The sequence below is a fragment of the Stegodyphus dumicola genome, chromosome 4, assembly GCF_044657685.1.
Source record: "Stegodyphus dumicola isolate Sdum_Otavi_A_Nest chromosome 4, ASM4465768v1".
NCBI lineage: Eukaryota > Metazoa > Arthropoda > Arachnida > Araneae > Eresidae > Stegodyphus > Stegodyphus dumicola.
In genome coordinates, this window is record NC_140771.1 from 59087071 (window position 1) to 59105238 (window position 18168).

Sequence of the window (18168 nt, forward strand, 5' to 3'; positions counted from 1 at the left end):
AGAGAAAGAGGCTTATTTATTTTAATTTTCATATTTTTATTCATTATAGTCATGAGCTATTTCTGATTTAAATACATAAATCAGGGTTGCCACTCAAACAGGAGAATGAAATTCCCTGACTTTTCCAGGTTTTCCAGGTGTGTTTCAAGAAAATTCCAGTCTATCCGCGTAATGTACGTTGGCTGTGCTAAGAGGTAAATTAATTATGGTATTACTTGTATTGTGTAGCAAATTCACTTAATTATTCAATAACTCCCAGAGGACATTTATTCTTAATTATTCTTGGTATATTTTGTTTGATAATTTTGTTTAGTTTTCCACTTAAGAAACTTAATAAAATTTAAGATATATATATTGGATAACAAATGTATGTTTTATTTAATTATTACTCATGATCATCACCAGTTCAACACGAGGCTAATCTGGTCCTTATAAATCACAACGCAATGCTAAATAGTTAGGTTAGATTTTAGGTAAATTTAATTTGCATGAGGTATGTTCTTAAAAGGCACCTTAACACTTGAAAACACAAATATAATTATAATAGTTGTTGTTTTCTCCACTGAAGATTGAGATTAGAATCTTCCCAATCTGGAATAAAATAAGGCTTTTTTTGCAGACATTCTTCAGCTAAACGAAAGAAAGAAATCTATTTTAATAAATTGAGCTATTTTATATTTATTTCGCAGCATACATAAGGAAAAAATATGTGCATTAAATTTCATGATGGTATGTCATCATACTGCTATAATTAATTTCAGGATTATGCCAGAGAAAATTTCCTGAAATTTGGAAATATTATTTATTCATAATAAATAAATTTAGAGGGAAGAAGCAACATTAAATTATATGAATAACATAAAAATAATTACTTAAAAATTGAATTAGAATAATCAACGATATTTTAGCGAATATAGTTATATTACATGGCTAGCCTAGATGACTGATACTATTTTTTTTATTTTACTGCAAAATGGCAAGGTATTTATTAAAAAGAAAAAAAAAAAAAAAAAGGGTTTAAAAAGATTTTGTGGTAAAATTCTAGTATACGGTAAGGCTTTGGCACGATTTTGAAAATTGTCGCCAAGACCAAAATGACCCGTTTACAGCGCATCAAGATGTCGCCAAATCCCATTATTATTCTAACCAAAGAACGTCTATGTAAAGAAGAAAAGGTTCCATACAAGTAGAATGCTATTACGCCGCTAGAATGCGGAGGGAAAATTTGCCAAGGGATTTGGCGACGCAACCTGGCGGCCAGAATTTCCCTCTCCGCGATGTGTACAGGAAATTGGGAAACACGTGTTAAGAAGAAACGCACTTTGACAAAAAGAAAACTACGAAAATCCGTTTTTAAATTATTGCGAAAAATCCAAGAAGAAACGTTTTTATCAAAGGACGTTTTTTCTTGGATTTTTCGCAATAATTTTAAAAACGGATTTTCGTAGTTTTTTTTTTTTTTTTCCCCTGAAAATAACTAATCCATGAATTAATTTACTTGCGCCATAAAATATTTTCTTTTCCTTTAGAGTTTAACCACTTGCGCTAAGACTAAACTTCACAGTTGCGGTGCCATGCGCTACAATATAACAAGCCGTAAAGTGTCTCATTTACGCCGCTCCGCATCTGCGAGTGCAATCCAGAGCTGTAACTCGAGAAATAAACAATCTCGTTGTTAGGCGACGTGTGCACCACGTTATTTTCATTTTTGCGATAAATGCTTATCGACGTGGTGTTCACGTCGCTCACGGTTTGAGACAAAAACATCTCGACGTGCGTGGCACGTCTTTTTAGCGCAAGTGGTTAAAGAAATTTTAAAGGATATTCATTTTATGAACTCTTGATAACGTGACCTTCGAACTTCGACACCGGTTTCGAGCTTTGGCGACAGATATATCAGACATGCATAGCTGTTTCCCTCTATGATGGAACGGAGCCACGTCTGTTGCAGAGAGGTTTTCCTTCTTTACAACACATATTCTTTGATTCTAACCTCCATGGTACCGTATACTAGGATTAAACCCATTTTGTTTTATACGAGAACAGGTACTTTCTTTAGTTCATGCACTGCACATGCGATTCTCGAAAATATTGGAAACCAAAAGTTGCGGGAAAGTTGCTTTGCCTTTCTAAAGACAATCAAATTGGAACTGCGAAAATTGGCTCTATGGCAGCTACCCGAATGACACTCACGTGATACATAATTCGCCAAAAAAGTTACCTCTTCCGACGTCGGCGCAAAAATCGCTTTTTTTGGCGGGATCGTTGTATGAACTTCCCTGACTTTTCCAGATTTTGACAAAAATACTTAAATTCCCTGAATATTTTGGTCAATTTTCGAATTCCCTGACTTTTCCCGGTTTTCCAGGTAGCGTGGCAACCCTGTTTGTAGGTAGGCCGAAAATATTGAGAATACGTTTTTTTTTTAACTCATTTCGTAACAACGACGTATTAAGAAAATTCGTAGCATGTGCAAACAAAACAAAACAAAATAATAATAATAATAATAATAATTAATCTGGCGCCCACAAAGAAAAGAGTGGGAGAAACAAGTTCAGCGCATTAGATTGGCTGGTTAAGCGGCGAGTTGGGAGAAACCGCAGGTTACTGGATTCGAAGTAGTCGGTAGTTGGCGGTAAAACACGATGCAATATCGAAAATCGCTGAATTGGCGAAAAATTCTAAAATTTCAACAAAAATCACTAAAAACACTCGAAAAAGGAAAAAAAAAAAAATCGTAAAAAATGGATTACGATCGTAAAATTGTAAAGACAAACGCATTTTCGTAAAAATTACGAAAAATTCGTAAAAGTTGGCAGATATGCTGCTGTGAAACTACAAAGATTTATAGGATTTTTGTAGAAAATTCCAGAACTCTGACATGTTTCTTTTCATAAAATAAATTTTATCAACCTATTACTGGACCTGTGTGCATTCAATCTATTACGAACCAGTACACACTGAACTTTTAAGATTTCCAGCAAAAGTTCAGTTGCATTTACTTTCATATATTACTAATTTTAGTATTAAGTCATTTCTTTTAAAAAGATATTCATCACAGCAAAAGCTGTTATTTATTATTAAAGACAGAAAGCGTTATTTCAGGATACATACAAGTTTTGCATTGCCAAGTTATGATTCTGATGATAGTGAGTACTTAACCAACGAAGAAAAATTGTCTTGTTCATTCATCTGAAAAGACTAGAAAACAAACCATTTATTACTGCAAAATCTGTGACTGCTATTCATATTTTATATATTGTTGTTTGCTTCAGAAGTTTCATACTTGAATATCCCAAATAATTTATAATTAAATTTTGATTTATAACATGTTCAAATCATAGTAAAAATAATACAGTTTAAAAATAGTGTATTTAAATTTATTCATAAATTTTCCTTTTAAATAAATTATACATTACAAATGAAATGAATTAAAAATATCTTTGTTACTGCAGGCTCAAATGCAAAGGGTTACAAAAAACTCTCAGATATATAAATGGCCCCTCATAAAAACCATATTTGCAATAACTTATGAATTTAAAAAATAATATCAATAAAGTTATTGCATTTAAAGAACTTCACAACAGAATATGCAAAGAATGCTTTCTGATGTTTTAGAAAAATGGAAAACTAAAATTTTTTACACTTTTTTTGAAGATGGTGAAAATAATACAGCAATTCTAAACAAAACACAATTTTCTATGCACATGTTTAAATAAATGGTATTTTCCCTTATTTTGACAATATTTATCTTCACATAAATTCACATAGATTTCAAAATCCAAAACTGTGGTTTGGCAGGAACCAGAACCAGATCCCTACCAAGCTATAATTACCTTATTTTCAGATTTCTCATCATTCAACTAAAAATGTTTCCCCTCCCTTATCAACATGAGATTAAGGGGTCAACATTTCCAGTATCTGTATTTCCAGAAATACTGAAAATACTAAAATAAGTGTATGTGTTCTGATAGATATTACTTAGAAGGTGACAAAGTGTAATATTCAACAAAACTCTCTACAGACATTTTCCATAAACTTTTGAACAAAGGGTCATGCATGAATATAACATATATCCAAACGATACAGAAAGATACAAAAGTTTAAAATGCTGAAACACAAAAATAAATCAAGAAGGGTTAATGAAGGAAATCACTGTTCAAAAGTTTAAAATCAGAAGAATGCAAACTTTTAATAAAACTGGAATATGGACAATTGCTACAGTAAATTATCACCAGGAGGAAATGCTGACAAATCTACATAATGATAAAAAACATAACAATCAACAAGGTTTCAGTGTTGGAGAAATGTTTGACATGAAGTTTAGACAATCAGACCTCTAGAACTTATAAAAATCTCTGGTATGTAGGAAAAGACCCAATAGACCCAAATATGCACCTTCATCTTCCAAAGAATTTTTCATGAACACTGATAAAAAAAGGAGATACTAAATGCAACAGTTAAACTTCACTATATGCTAAGTAATCAATTAAAAATTACATAAATGCATTAAAACCAAATGGTAGGAAAAATATGAATAAAATGAAAAAAATAACCAAATATATAAATGATTTTAAAATAGGTTGGGGGGGGGAACATAAATTCAAGAGCTTTTAAATTTTCTTTAAGAAGAAAAACTTAAAAAGTGTATGCATTCTTTTATTATGAAGAAAACATTTTACAGAATTTATATTTGTTTATACTTGTCAAATGAATGGAAATAATTTAGTAAGCTATATTTTTACACTGTTAGAAGACTATATTGATTAACTATTCTATATATTATATAGCATAAAAACGAGATTTCTAATCCAGATATTTTAAAAGATATGAAACAGAAAACATACACAACCAATTTTCTTTTCATCATTACAAAGATCAAAATTCATCCAAATAACAATAAAACCAGAGGTAATAAAATCTGCTCTAGTAACTTACTTGAGTTTGGAAGCAGGCAAATAAATTCACCAGAAACGGATGGCGAATGGAATTAGCTATTTTAAAAATTCTTCTTTCAGCCATTAAACTTTCTACTTCATCTCTGGCAAGAATGTCTCCCTTTTTCAGTGCTTTTATAGCAAAATATTCATCTGTGTTTTTAAATTTACTTAATATAACCTACATAAATATTAATATTATTATCATTATAAAGTTGAGAGAGAGAGAAAAATTTAACACTTTATTTCAAAACAAATTGAAACACAGGAATAAGCTTCCATGCGTAAAACACACCATTATGAGAAAGCCAGAAAAAAATATTCACCTTTCCAAAATGACCTCTGCCAAGAAGACTAATAAACTGAAAATTTTCCAGAGAAAGACCAACTCTGACACTAAATAAAAATAAAAACGTATTATAAACATGAGTATGGAGATTTAAACAAACTTCAGTTTTAAGAAAGTTTTAAACAAAGTGAAGATACCATCTAATACAAAGCAAAATTTTCAGTACAGAGCAGCAAATAATTAAAATAATTTATTTGACAATAATACAAAGATAAAATGCTAAATGCAATTTGAGATAGTTAAATGAAACTGTATCCACCTTTCTTTATTAAAGTAACCAAACAAATAAAACATTGTGCAGGTTAATAAAGCAAAATGCAAAAATTTAAAAACTGTAATCATTTGTCGACATAAAATATATAGTTTTGAAATTAAATTATATAATAAACTTTTTTATCCACTACATCAATAGTACTCTAGTTTTTTTCCAATGGAACAACATTTGTTTTAAGAGATAACATATTTATCTAAATATTTCCTCCATTTTTTTAAAAAGCACTAATGAATAAATATACTTACATAATCATACTATGAATATCAGATAATTGCAAAATGATGGTCATTGTTAGTACAGTCAAAAAACGTTAATTCGGACACCCATAATCCGGACCTCAAAGCTGCAAACTTTCTGCGCATGCGTCGCATTGATTACGGCTGCGAATATGCTTGTGCGCGTGCGCAAAATACGTTTACCAATGAGCGTTTAATGTATAACGGACGGTATAAGCTAAGCTAAAATTATCTAATTCAGTTAATGTTGCAGATTGCGTTGTTCCTTAATCTTCGAATTGGATTCGGCTTATTATTTTTTGCAGACTATTAGAGCAATTTTATAAAAGAAAGCTTGAACTTTAGATTATGTCAAATAGAATTTCTGATATATATTTACTAATATGTAAAGGATCTACAAAGCAAAAGTATGTTTTGAAGTCCATTAAACAAAAAGTGGAATTGCTGCAAAAAATGGATAAAGGCATATCCTTTATTTATCTAAACTTTAACGTTTGTTTATCTTTAACGCCGCGGCGCGCAATGAATTGGAAGTTGATCTGTCAGCACTATCCTTATCTTCAGAGCAGATGTTTTTATTTTATTTGGCTTATAATTCCTTACTAAATGTAGTATTTCATCTCAATGTACTCCGTCTTTGATATGATTTAAATCAAATTCCTCGTCATTATAATTCGCTTCCGATAGCGAAGAAAGTGACAGAGGTTATTGAAAACGAAAAAAATTCGATTGACTAATTAGTCGGTATTCTCGACACAGCAATTATAGGACTTGAACAGTGGAACTTTGTAACTGAACAAGAAATTATGTCTGTTTATAGAATTAAAGAGAATGTATTACCACATAAAAAACGAAGCAATTACATTGAAAGAAATGTTTAATAAAGTAAACAAATAAATATTAAGCTTTTTTTTTTTTTTTTTGTAAATTTTGATACCCTTTAGATCATAATTGTTTTTTATTTCATAAATTACGGTTTCATATTTTTAATTTTATAATTTCGGCATGCTATCTCACTAGATTTAATATGATGATCTATAATCCGGAATCACCGAAGTCCCGATGAGTCCGGATTAACGACCTTTGACTGTATTATTCTGTTCTCTTCCATACTGCAGATTACCCCCTACCCATGTAGTATACATTTTTATTACAAACTAAAAGTTTCTAAATCTTATGTTCAAAATACTACAAGGTATCTGCAAGAGGAAGAATATGCAAATAAATATGATACATAATCGATGATGAATTTTATCAAACTCCAGTTATTCTTAACACCAGGTGACCATAAAATAACTTTACTTGTATATGAGCCTCTTAACAGCAATATGCCTGAACAAATGAAAATGAATCTCAAGATATAAGGACTGCAAAGCACATGTTCGGGTGTTACATGAATCATGGCAACTGAACTTTTATGATTACTGTTAGTGAACAAATTTTGAAAATTTTCAAAAGCAATACCTACTTTTTTTTTTTTTTCATTATTATGTGATTAGTACAGAGAAAAATCATAACTGACATCAGAATGTAATGTTTCATAAATCAGAAAATGTCAGTGCAAGAGTAATAATAAAGAAAAGGAAAGGAAATGAGAATTGAAGAAAGATAAATGTTGTTATGGAGAACAACATTTGCTCTTATACACAACATATTGTTGCTATGGATGAATGGTTCATACGTATAAAAACATACTGCTGCTATGGAGAAAAATGAATTGAGATCTATCCAAGACAAAAATACATCAAGGTTTGAAAAGCTTTTTCAATGCTGATTTGAAGTACAGAGGAGCTGAAAAATTGTCTTCGTACTTTAGTGAAATGTAAGAGTGCAGGCTCTCATGGGATCTTACCTGAATTTCTCATTAACCTCGGAGAGTCTGCAAAACTTTTATTATTGAAGTTTATAAACCAAACTTCAAGAAATAGTTTGTCAAGTGCCTGGGGAAAGGCTATGATAATACCAATTCTCAAACCTAACAAATCTGAAAAGAATTTGGACAGTTATCACCTAATCTCTCTTACAAACTTTTCATGTAAATTAACTGAGAGACTGGTTCCTAACAGATTGTTGTTTGTGTTGGATAAAGCTGCTGTAATTTCTGAAAGGCAAGTGGGTTTTCGAAGATACAGACATGCTGCTGAACAAATAGTCCGCTTATCTCTAGTACCCTTGCTATATTCGTAGATTTCAAAAATGCTTTTCATCAAATTTGGAGAGCTGGTTTGCTTAAAAGACTGATTTCTATGGCATTTCTGGCGACTTATACGAATGGATTAAAAGTTTTCTTGACCACCAATTCATAAGTGTTAAATATGGTCAAAATGTGTTGGGTTATCAACAAACAAAACAAAGTTTACTTCAGGCAGCAGTACTGAGTCCTATTCTTTTTAATGTTATGATAAACAGTTTAATTATCAATATTTCTAGATCTGTTCTGGACATTACTATCTTGATATTTGCTGATGATACGGTGATAGATGCTACTGGATCAGACTTTTTTGTCCTGGAGAATGTCTTGCAATAAGCCTTAAAATGTTCTTAACACCTGGACTCATGAAAATAATATGGTAGTAAATAATGAAGAGGAAAAAAAAAAAAAAAAAAAACCCTTCTAATCGTTCTTCCTTATTACCATATACCATGACATTCACCTTCATTATAATAATTGAGATCTAAATAGAACATATGATTTTGTTTACTTAGGCATTCATTTAGAAACAAAATTACTCTGAAAAACGCAAATACAGTCAAAAGTCTTTAATCTGGACTTGTCAGTACTTCGGTGATTCTGGATTATCAGTTTTTCCGGATTACAGATCATCAGTTTAAATCTGGTAAGATGGCATGCAGAAATTATAAAATTAAAAATACGAAACCGAAATTTATGAAATAAAGAGCAACTATGATCTAAAGGGTATCAAAATTTACAAAAAAAAAAAAAAAAAAAAAAAGCTGAATATTTATTTGTTAACTTTATTAAACATTTCTTTCAGCGCGCGCATGCATAAAGAATACATTTCGCATAGTCGAAATTAGAAAATTGCAACCAGAAAACTATTTGATGTGTATTTGTGATATTTATAATGATAGGAATTTGATTTAAATCATATCAAAGACGGAGGAAATACTGCATTTACTAAGGAATTATAAGCCGAATAAAACAAAAACATCTGCGCTGAAGATAACGTTAGTGCTGACAGATCAACTTCCAGTACATTGGCCGCCGTGACGTCCCCCCCCCCACGCAGAGCAGCGTGAAATTGATAAACAGATTTCGGAATGGTTGGAGAAACAAAGGATATGCCTTTATCCATTTTTTGTAGCAATTCCACTTTTTGTTTGATGGACATCGAAACATGCTTTCGCTTTGTAGATCCTTTAGCAGCTCCAGAAAAGGAAATTCTTTTTGACATAATCGAAAGTTCAAGCTTAATTTTATAAAATTGCTCTAACAGTCTGCAAAAAATAATACGCTGGATCCAATTAGAAGATTAAGCAACAACGCAATCTGCAACATTAATTGAAATAGATAATTAGATAATTTTGGCTTAGCTTATACCATCCGTTATACATTAAACGCGCATGCATAAATGTATTATGCGAATGCGAAAATGCATATTGTATGCGTAAAGGCATTATGCGTTTATGCATGCGCAGAAAGTTTGTAGCTTTGAGGTCTGGATTATAGATCATTTCGGATTATGGACGTCCGGATTACAGACTTTTGACTGCAAATGCAGCCATTGATCAAGGATATATGATATCTAAACTACAGGTTATATGCATCCTGTTGCTGAATATAAAAATGAGGTTTTTATTATTGCCTTAGAGTGTTAGAAACAAGCTGAATATTTTCCAAAACAACATGTTGTCATTGATCACTGATGATTGTAGTAAAAATATATTAGTAGTATATGTAGTAAAAATATTATGGCACCATATGTGGTGAAAATATTTGTGGCAGTAAAAATATTTATATATTTTAATTTCTTATGTAATTATCAGCGAAGAAATTATAACAATGATTAAGAGTACATCACGTTGTTTCCGCAATAACCCGAATGACAGGGATAAAATATGTGACCCACAGAGGATAGCAAAATAAAGTACTTACCCCAGAGAATGACTACTGTATGTTACCAAATCAATTATATTTTATTCTTCATCTTTGATATTGAGACAAGCATTAATATAAATGATTTTATCAACCAGACAGACGAAAATATTTGAACATCAAGCACGAGTGATGCGCATCACTAGAGTTAACACTGCACGGAGAATAAAGTCAATCTATCTGGATCCGCTCGAAACAAAGTCTTGGTGTAAAAGGAACAATCAAAATTTGATGGCAGTCATTAAGCATACTTGATCAATCCTGGTATTTCTGCATTTTCTTCTTTAAATCAGGAAGTTTGAAATCTCACAAACACGTGCGCGCGAAGAGTTCTGGAAAGGAGGAAGAAGCTCAAAAAAATTATTTTCTGCAATGAGGTATAGGAAACAGGAGTAATTATTTTCTTGAATCTTCATGTAAAAATCTCACTAAAAGGATTTTCATCTATGGCAGACAGCATCGAAGGTACAGCAAAGCGAAGCAGGAAAATGGCACATCATCTTGGCCAGGGAGAGGACAGACCGAAGCCCCGTCCTACACCCCCGAACGCCAGCAGCAGAAGAGGAAAAAAACCGGTCCAACAACTGCCACCAAAGGCTTGGACGATAATGATGCAAAATCAACTCCTATTGTTGCTATGGAATTACAGCCAGATTTGGAGCCTTTAAGTGAAAGGTGCCAAAGGTGTGCTATGGAATCTTGCTGAAAAAATCTTAAGAAAACTTTTAAAACTGCTATAGACCAGCAAGTGAAAGACTCATACAGCCTTTCTTTTGACTATGTATGATTTTTATAATTCTTAGGATATTCCTATACCCAATCATCAGGTCTTCTAACAGGAGTGGAATCCCACTTTAAATTTAGATAAGCTGGAAAAACACCTGGATCTTGTTTGGAATGTCAACAAACACCCTTCCACTCCAAATGATTTAAAAAATGCTGCTCTGGCTACCATTACAGGTACGTTTCAAATAAGAGGTTTCACATTTATGGTTCAGCAGAAAATGCAATAAAAAAAATGCTGAGCTGGAGTAACTTTAGTATTATCTGTAATGTTGGGAAGTATTGTGACAATACTGATGGAGAAATAGCAGCTATATGCAAATGACAAATTAAAAAATACTTTAGATCAAAATATTGTGCTTTTCATCAATTCACAAGCTGCTATTTTGTCATTTACCAATTCTAACTATAAAGACAATGGGCAGGATCATTCTTGAAAAGTGAAACTTTCTTAACTAAGACAAAACAGAAAGAGTCTTTCAGTGGATTCCGAGCCATTGCAATGTTTTTTAGAATAGTTTTAGATGTTGATGCAGCAATGGATACGAAGTGGGATAACCTACTTAAAAGGGGGGGGGGAACCAACTTCCATCCCTCTGGCTGCTGGAGTTGCTAGCTTTCGTTCAACAACTGGCCATGATTATTTACAGCAACATTTATATTGGACTGGAATCAAGGATTCAGCTTGTTACCCTCTGTGTCATCAGGGTCATATGGATAGTGACCACTTCAAGAACTGCCTGACTATTTTAAAGTTTATTACAGACAACTCTATGGAGGCTAATTTTTATCCTTGCTTTTTTACACTCTCATTGGGCTGCCCGTTGACTAATGGCAGAAATACCAAAGACAGGCATAGGATTAAAAATAAATAAATATATAAATGAAATAAAATAAAAAAAAGAAGAAGAAAGACTACACATATCTTTGTAAATATATGTAATTTGAGCATGGCAGCACAGCATATATACAGTAGAAAATCAGAGGAAAATAAGTAATCCAAGTTGCTATTACATCTTTTGTAATATGTGTCTATAACATCTAAATCACATTTAGATGATATATCACTAATGACTGCAGCCCTTGTGCTATGTGAATGGTGTTAGTGGTTTCCAGCACTGTGTGTACAGTTTTACTGATATGTTGTAAATTTTATGATTACGTTTTTTCCATTGTTTGTCATTCCCAGTCTTCCATTTCATCAGTATATTCATGGCAGCATTTTCTGAGGAACTGGTACCATAATGACATTTACAGTTCTTTCCCCCCCCCTCCCCACAACATCAATCCAGCAGTAATGCAAAAAGGTGGCCATTACTATTATAAATTTGAGATATTTGTAGTAAATATAACTGAGAACTAAATTGTTATTCACATCATTCTTGAGTGTATATCTTGCAAACCTCATACCTTGAGTTTCATCCTCATTCTGAATTATGCAGTTGTGAAGGGCTTGTACTTAAGAAAAATTATTTCATGAATGTCTTCTTCACACATTAAAAACATAACAGGTTCATATTATTTTCATCAATACTTTCCAATTATCTATTCTGACCAGAAAACCTTTTTAAACTCTACTTTCATTAATTTAAAAAATATGCTTCTAGTTATGAATAAATTTTACTTTTCCCCAATCTTAAGAACTTCCTAAACTTATAGATTACATTGTTGAATTTTTCTGTTACTACAGTAATTGAAATTATTTCTTTAAAAATATGTATCACTTGGTCGTTAGATACTATTCTGTCTCATATCGGGTTTTAACGGAAGTTTCCCACCACCGCAAATATCTCCATACAAACATTTCATGTTGCCATGTTAAATCATATTTTGTCTAACGATTTTTGGCATTTGAAAGAAAGAGACTTGTTTTAAAACATTGTGTTGTGAAATTTGTTAAAAAATATCATTATCATTAGATACAAGGTGTCTGACATGGGAATATCACACTACCAGATTAGAACCATCATTTACTTCCCAGTTCTGTTGCAAAAAGTCAGCTACAGAATGTGTTATAGCATTATTCAATCAGAAATGAAAAGCACATTAAAGCTTAATTTATTTAAGATTATACAACCAGGAAAGCATTTATTACCTTTTACAGAGTGTGAAGCAAAGACAAGTGGTAACACTACATTTCAATTTCTTTAGAATAGAGTTTTCTAATCTACAGTTGAATGTTGCCAAATGAATTGTATATTTAAAAAAAAATTAGACACTGCATATGCAAACAAAAGCATAATTAAATAAATTCAGTCATTCAGTAAATTAGCTCATAATCTTAACACTTCCCCTTGAACTCGATTTATAAATTAATGTTCACAACAACAAGAGCAGCTCAGAGTTTCAAAACCCTTTCTTGGCAATGGTTTTGTGAAAATATCAGCAAGTTGTTCATTACCAGAGGTATAATCAACATAGAGGTCACCATTTAAAACTATCACAAAGTGATACCTAACATCTATGCGTTTAGTTCTTTGATGATATTCTGGGTTTAGTCAGGCGAACAGCACTTATTGTCAATCTGTAGTGATGGGGTTACTTTTAGAGGAGCTATGTCTTCAAATAACCACTTCAGCCATATTACATCTTTGGCAGCCTCACTACCTGCAATATACTCTGCTTCAGTGGTGCTTAAAGAAATACACTGTTTGCGTCTGCTTGTCCAACTAATAGCTCCATCACTGTATTTAAATACCATGCCAGACACTGACTTCCTAGTACTAGAATCATTCACATAATCAGCATCACAATATGCTTACAGGATTCCAGGTTTGAAGGCTCATTGGAACAATATTCCAAAGTTAATTGTTCCTTTAACATATTTTAAGACTCTCTCTTGCTCTCCCTCAGACCATAACGTCACAAGAAATTTTTTAATCTTCTATTCTAACAATGAGGAGACTGTTTAAACCCATACAGACCTTTTACCAATCTAACAATCTGCCTGAAATGTCATCATAACCTTCATGTTGAAGCATATAAATCTCTTCATTCAGTGTCCCATACAGAATGCAGTTTTGATATCAGATTTCATCAAATCTAGACCTTCATTAGCAGCAACACTAATCACAGAATGAATGGTTTCAAAACGTACCACAGGACTAAACATTTCACAGCCTGCCTTTTTGAAAAAACCTTTAACTACCAACTGAACTTTAAATCTGTATCTCCATTTGTATGACATTTCCCGTTGTAAACCTATTTATCTGAAATAGCTTGTCTGCCCTCTGGGAGATCAGTTAAGCACCATGTTTTATTTTCTGATAAAGATTTGAGCTCTTCATCCATTGCAGCCTGCCATTCCAAGGCATTACCCAAATTTGCAGTTTGGCAATAATTTTCTGGTTCCACATACTCAACAAAACAACACTCGATCAACCTTTCAGGTGCTTTCAGGTTTTGTCGATTTCTTAGATGTCTTTCTGATTGTATGTCCTCATTAGCTGGTTCTGTAGTATTTTCCTCTTCATTGGTGTCTGATAGGTAAAGTTATACACTGATAGGCTCTTCAAGAATTGATGTAACAGTAGTGGATGATAAAACTACCTCAGGAGTAACTTTAGGCCACAAAACAATTCAAAGGGAGACTTGCCATCTACTGATGAGGTTCCAGCACAATTTAATATACATACAGCAGTATTAACAACCTTACCCACAATGACTTTGGCAAAGATTTAGCAATCATTATTGTTCAAGCTAAATCAACAAGCGTTCTATTTGTTCTTTCAGACATTCCATTTTGCTGTGGGGGTATAGGGGGTGCTGTAGCAAAGCTCTGCTCTCATTCTTTGCAAAATATTCTTAAAGTCCTTGTTTATATACAGTCCACCATCACTTAAAACTACCTTGATTGGCTTTTATGCTTTATTTTTAAAAAATGTATAAAATTCTTCAAACTTAGCTACAGTTTCTGGCTTATGCATAAGAAAATAAACTTTTCTGCACTTAGAAATTCATCTGTAAAGCATATATTCGTTTTACCGGAAAGTTATGTCCGTTTTACGACAACAGTTTTCAACGCGTAAGCTCATGTTTATTTGCCGTATGTTCGGCTCTCTATTTTTATTGCTTAATGTATACATGCTAAAGTAGCAAGTTAACTAAAACAAAGTTGATTCATGTTAGTCTTAAATGTGAAGGGATAGTGTACCCCTGGCCACTGATAAAGTTCATTTATGCCACTGTATTTTATACAAATTTCAAAAGGAAGAAATGCTACGGAAGCATATAGAAATTTATTGAAAGTGTTTGGTGAATGTACAGTTTCTGATATGGCATGCAGAAGATGGTTCGAAAAATTTGAAATAGGTGATTTCGAACTTTCTGATAAGCCACATTCTGGGCGATCATCTTCGATCAGCGACGGGGTTGTTACAAACATGTTGGAGCAAGATCCTTTTGCGACAACATTGGAGATCGCACGCAGAAAGGCTTAATTCAGCTCAACAAACCATTTCGAACCATATTCAGAAGATAGGATTGGTGTGGAAATATTCAAGATGGGTGCCACATGAATTAAGTCAGAAGAATTTGGATGATTGAGTCATCATATGCACATCTCTGCTTGCTCCGAACAAAATGAAGCCCATCTTGAACCGGATGATAACTGGGAATGAAAAGTGGATCACCCACAGAAAAATCGTAAAGGAAAGGGCATATTGTGAACCCAGAAAACCTAGCCCTCCCACCTCTAAACGAAATTTGACACTGAATAAGGAGAATGATGGTGGAGCATTCGAGGATCAGTACATTATGAGTTTTTGAAACCGAACAAAAAGCTCAATTCGGAGAAGTACTGTCAGAAATTAGAAAATTTAAAACAACAGTTCAAGAAAAGAGGCCGGCGATTTTCAACAGAAAGGACATTGCTGCATCATGATCATGCCAGGCCACATGCTGCTTTGTGGACTCATCAAAAAATTGCAGAACTAGGCTGGGAAATTCTGTCACATACACCATATTTCCCGGACTTAGCACCCTCTGACTATCACTTGGTTTTGTCCTTACAAAATTTTTTGAAGTGCAAAAAATTCAAAAATGAAGTAGATATCAAACAAGCACCAGCTCAATTTTTCGCATCAAAAGTTACATCAGTTTTCAAAAACGGGATATACAAATTGCCCTCACGCTGGCAAGAAGTCATTAATAATAATGGCAATTACATTAATTTAATAAAGTTTATTGACGGTAAGAAAAATTTTTATTTTGTTTTATTTCAAAAATGGACAGAACTTTCCAATAGACCAAATATAATAGTGAGAACCACCTATGGATTCTAGTTCCATAGGCCTGCAAAGATCAGTATGAATGAGTTCAGTAACCTCTTTAGCATGTTGTTCATGACTGGTATGGCAACCTGTGCTGTTTTCCTAATATACAGGCCTCACAAAAATCACTATCCAATTTTATTTCAATGCCATTGGACTGTAATACCTTTTTAACATGCTGCTTATTTAAATGTCTCAGCCTTTCATGCCAGAGTTGAAAAGAATTTGTTTCACTTGCCTGCGCTTCAGGGAGACACACAACACTACACTCAACTTCAGGAGACACAATAACTTGAATAAGTTACCACAGCAAATTCCAACTACAAAAACATTTTTGGATTTCAAAAATTCACATTTATCATTCGACATATTAAACTCACATCCACGATCTAGCACCTGGCTTACAGAAAATAAATTCCTTGCAGCATCAGGGGCATGCAGTACATTTTCCACGAAGCTGTTTTTCTATGAACTCTGCACTAATATTTTAAGTGGATATGGAACCACATCCATAAGCTTTCATTGTTGCATTATTACCAACTATTACTTCAATTGGAAGCTCAAATTTTGTACAATCAAAAGTCGTTAATTCAGACATCCATAATCCGGAATGATCTATAATCCGGACCTTGAAGCTACAAACTTTCTGCACATGCGCATATACATTTACACATGCGCATAATACTTTTACGCATGTGCGTTTAATGTATAACTAATAGCATAAGCTAAGCTAAAATTATCTATTTCAGTTAATGTTGCAGATTGCGTTGTTCCTTAATCTTTGAATTGGATCCGGCTTATTATATTTTGCAGATTGTTAGAGCAATTTTATAAAAGTAAGCTTGAACTTTCGATTATGTCAAAAAGAATTTCCGATTCTGGAGCTGCCAAAGGATCTACAAAGCGAAAGCATGTTTCGATGTCCATCAAACGAAAAATGGATAAAAGCATATCTTTGTTTTCCTAACCATTCCGAAATCTGTTTATCAATTTCACACTGCTCTGCGGGGGTGGGAGGAAACATTGCGGCAATGAACTGGAAGTTGATCTGTCAGCATTATCCTTATCTTCAGGGCAGATGGTTTTATTTTATTTGGCTTATAATTCCTTACTAAATGTAGTATTTCATCTCGATGTACTCCGTCTTTGATATGATTTAAATCAAATTCCTTGTCATTATCACGAATACACATCACATAGTTTTCTGGTTGCAATTTTCTAATTTTGGCTATGCGTAATGTATGCTTTATGCATGCGCGCATTGAAAGAAATGTTTAATAAAGTAAACAAATAAATATTAAGCTTTTTTTTTTTTGGGGGGGGGGGTAAATTTTGATACCCTTTAGATCATAATTTCTCTTTATTTCATAAATTACAGTTTCATATTTTTAATTTTATAATTTCTGCATGCCATCTTATCAGATTTAAATTGATGATCTATAATGCGGAAAAACCGATAATCCGGAATCGCCGAAGTCCCGACGAGTCCAGATTAAAGACTTTTGACTGTATATGATTGAAACCAGTCAATTTTGTTTGTAATATGCTGAGTAGCTCCAGTGTCCATTACCCATGCATTATTATCAGTCACAATGAGACTCTCACTAATAAAAGCTTCTCCACAGTTAGACTTTTCCATCATGATTGATTGTCGTGCAATTATTTTTCTGGGATTTACAGTTTCTTTTAAAGTGACCCTTTTTGCTACATTTAAAACATTTATACTGTTTTCTCTGTTTGTTAACAGGCCTATTTTTTCTTGAAAATGTTTTGAGTGCTTGGAGTTTTTCCAACAGTACATTTAGCCATTAATGCAACAAGTTTACTGTCCCTACATGCCATTGACATCCTTCTCTGATCTTCTGAAATTAGCAGTCCCTTCATTTCCGGCAGTGTTTGCTGTTCTTCCGGCCTTGCACACCAAGCAATTTTTAGTGGCTCAAATTCATTAGAGAGAGTTTCTAACAGTTTGCTTATAATAACAAAGTCTTTTGGTTTAATTTCTAAATCGTGCATTCGTGACTCCAGACATTCTAGTTTTGCTATATTGATGGCCATTGTATCTGTAGGATAAAGCATAAATGATGAAAACTGCAATTGGCATGCATACTTGCTTGCTTATTTTTCTGTTCAAACAATTCATGCAGCTTCATCCATATTTCTCTTTCTGTTTTGCACATGGAAACTAAATCACAAATTGTT

The 18168-nt window shown here is 33.0% G+C and overlaps 1 protein-coding gene across 2 annotated transcripts in view; it reads right to left on the minus strand.

Annotated features, from left to right (window-relative positions):
- Pkn (serine/threonine-protein kinase N) overlaps positions 1–18168 on the minus strand; it is a 157002-nt gene that overhangs the window by 34522 nt on the left and 104312 nt on the right. For both annotated transcript variants that reach the window (XM_035377398.2, XM_035377399.2), the window contains exons 14-15: positions 5264–5333; positions 4939–5118 (exon numbers count right to left, since the gene is read on the minus strand). In XM_035377398.2, coding sequence (XP_035233289.1) covers positions 4939–5118; positions 5264–5333 — 250 coding nt within the window. The remainder of the gene's footprint in view (positions 1–4938; positions 5119–5263; positions 5334–18168) is intronic.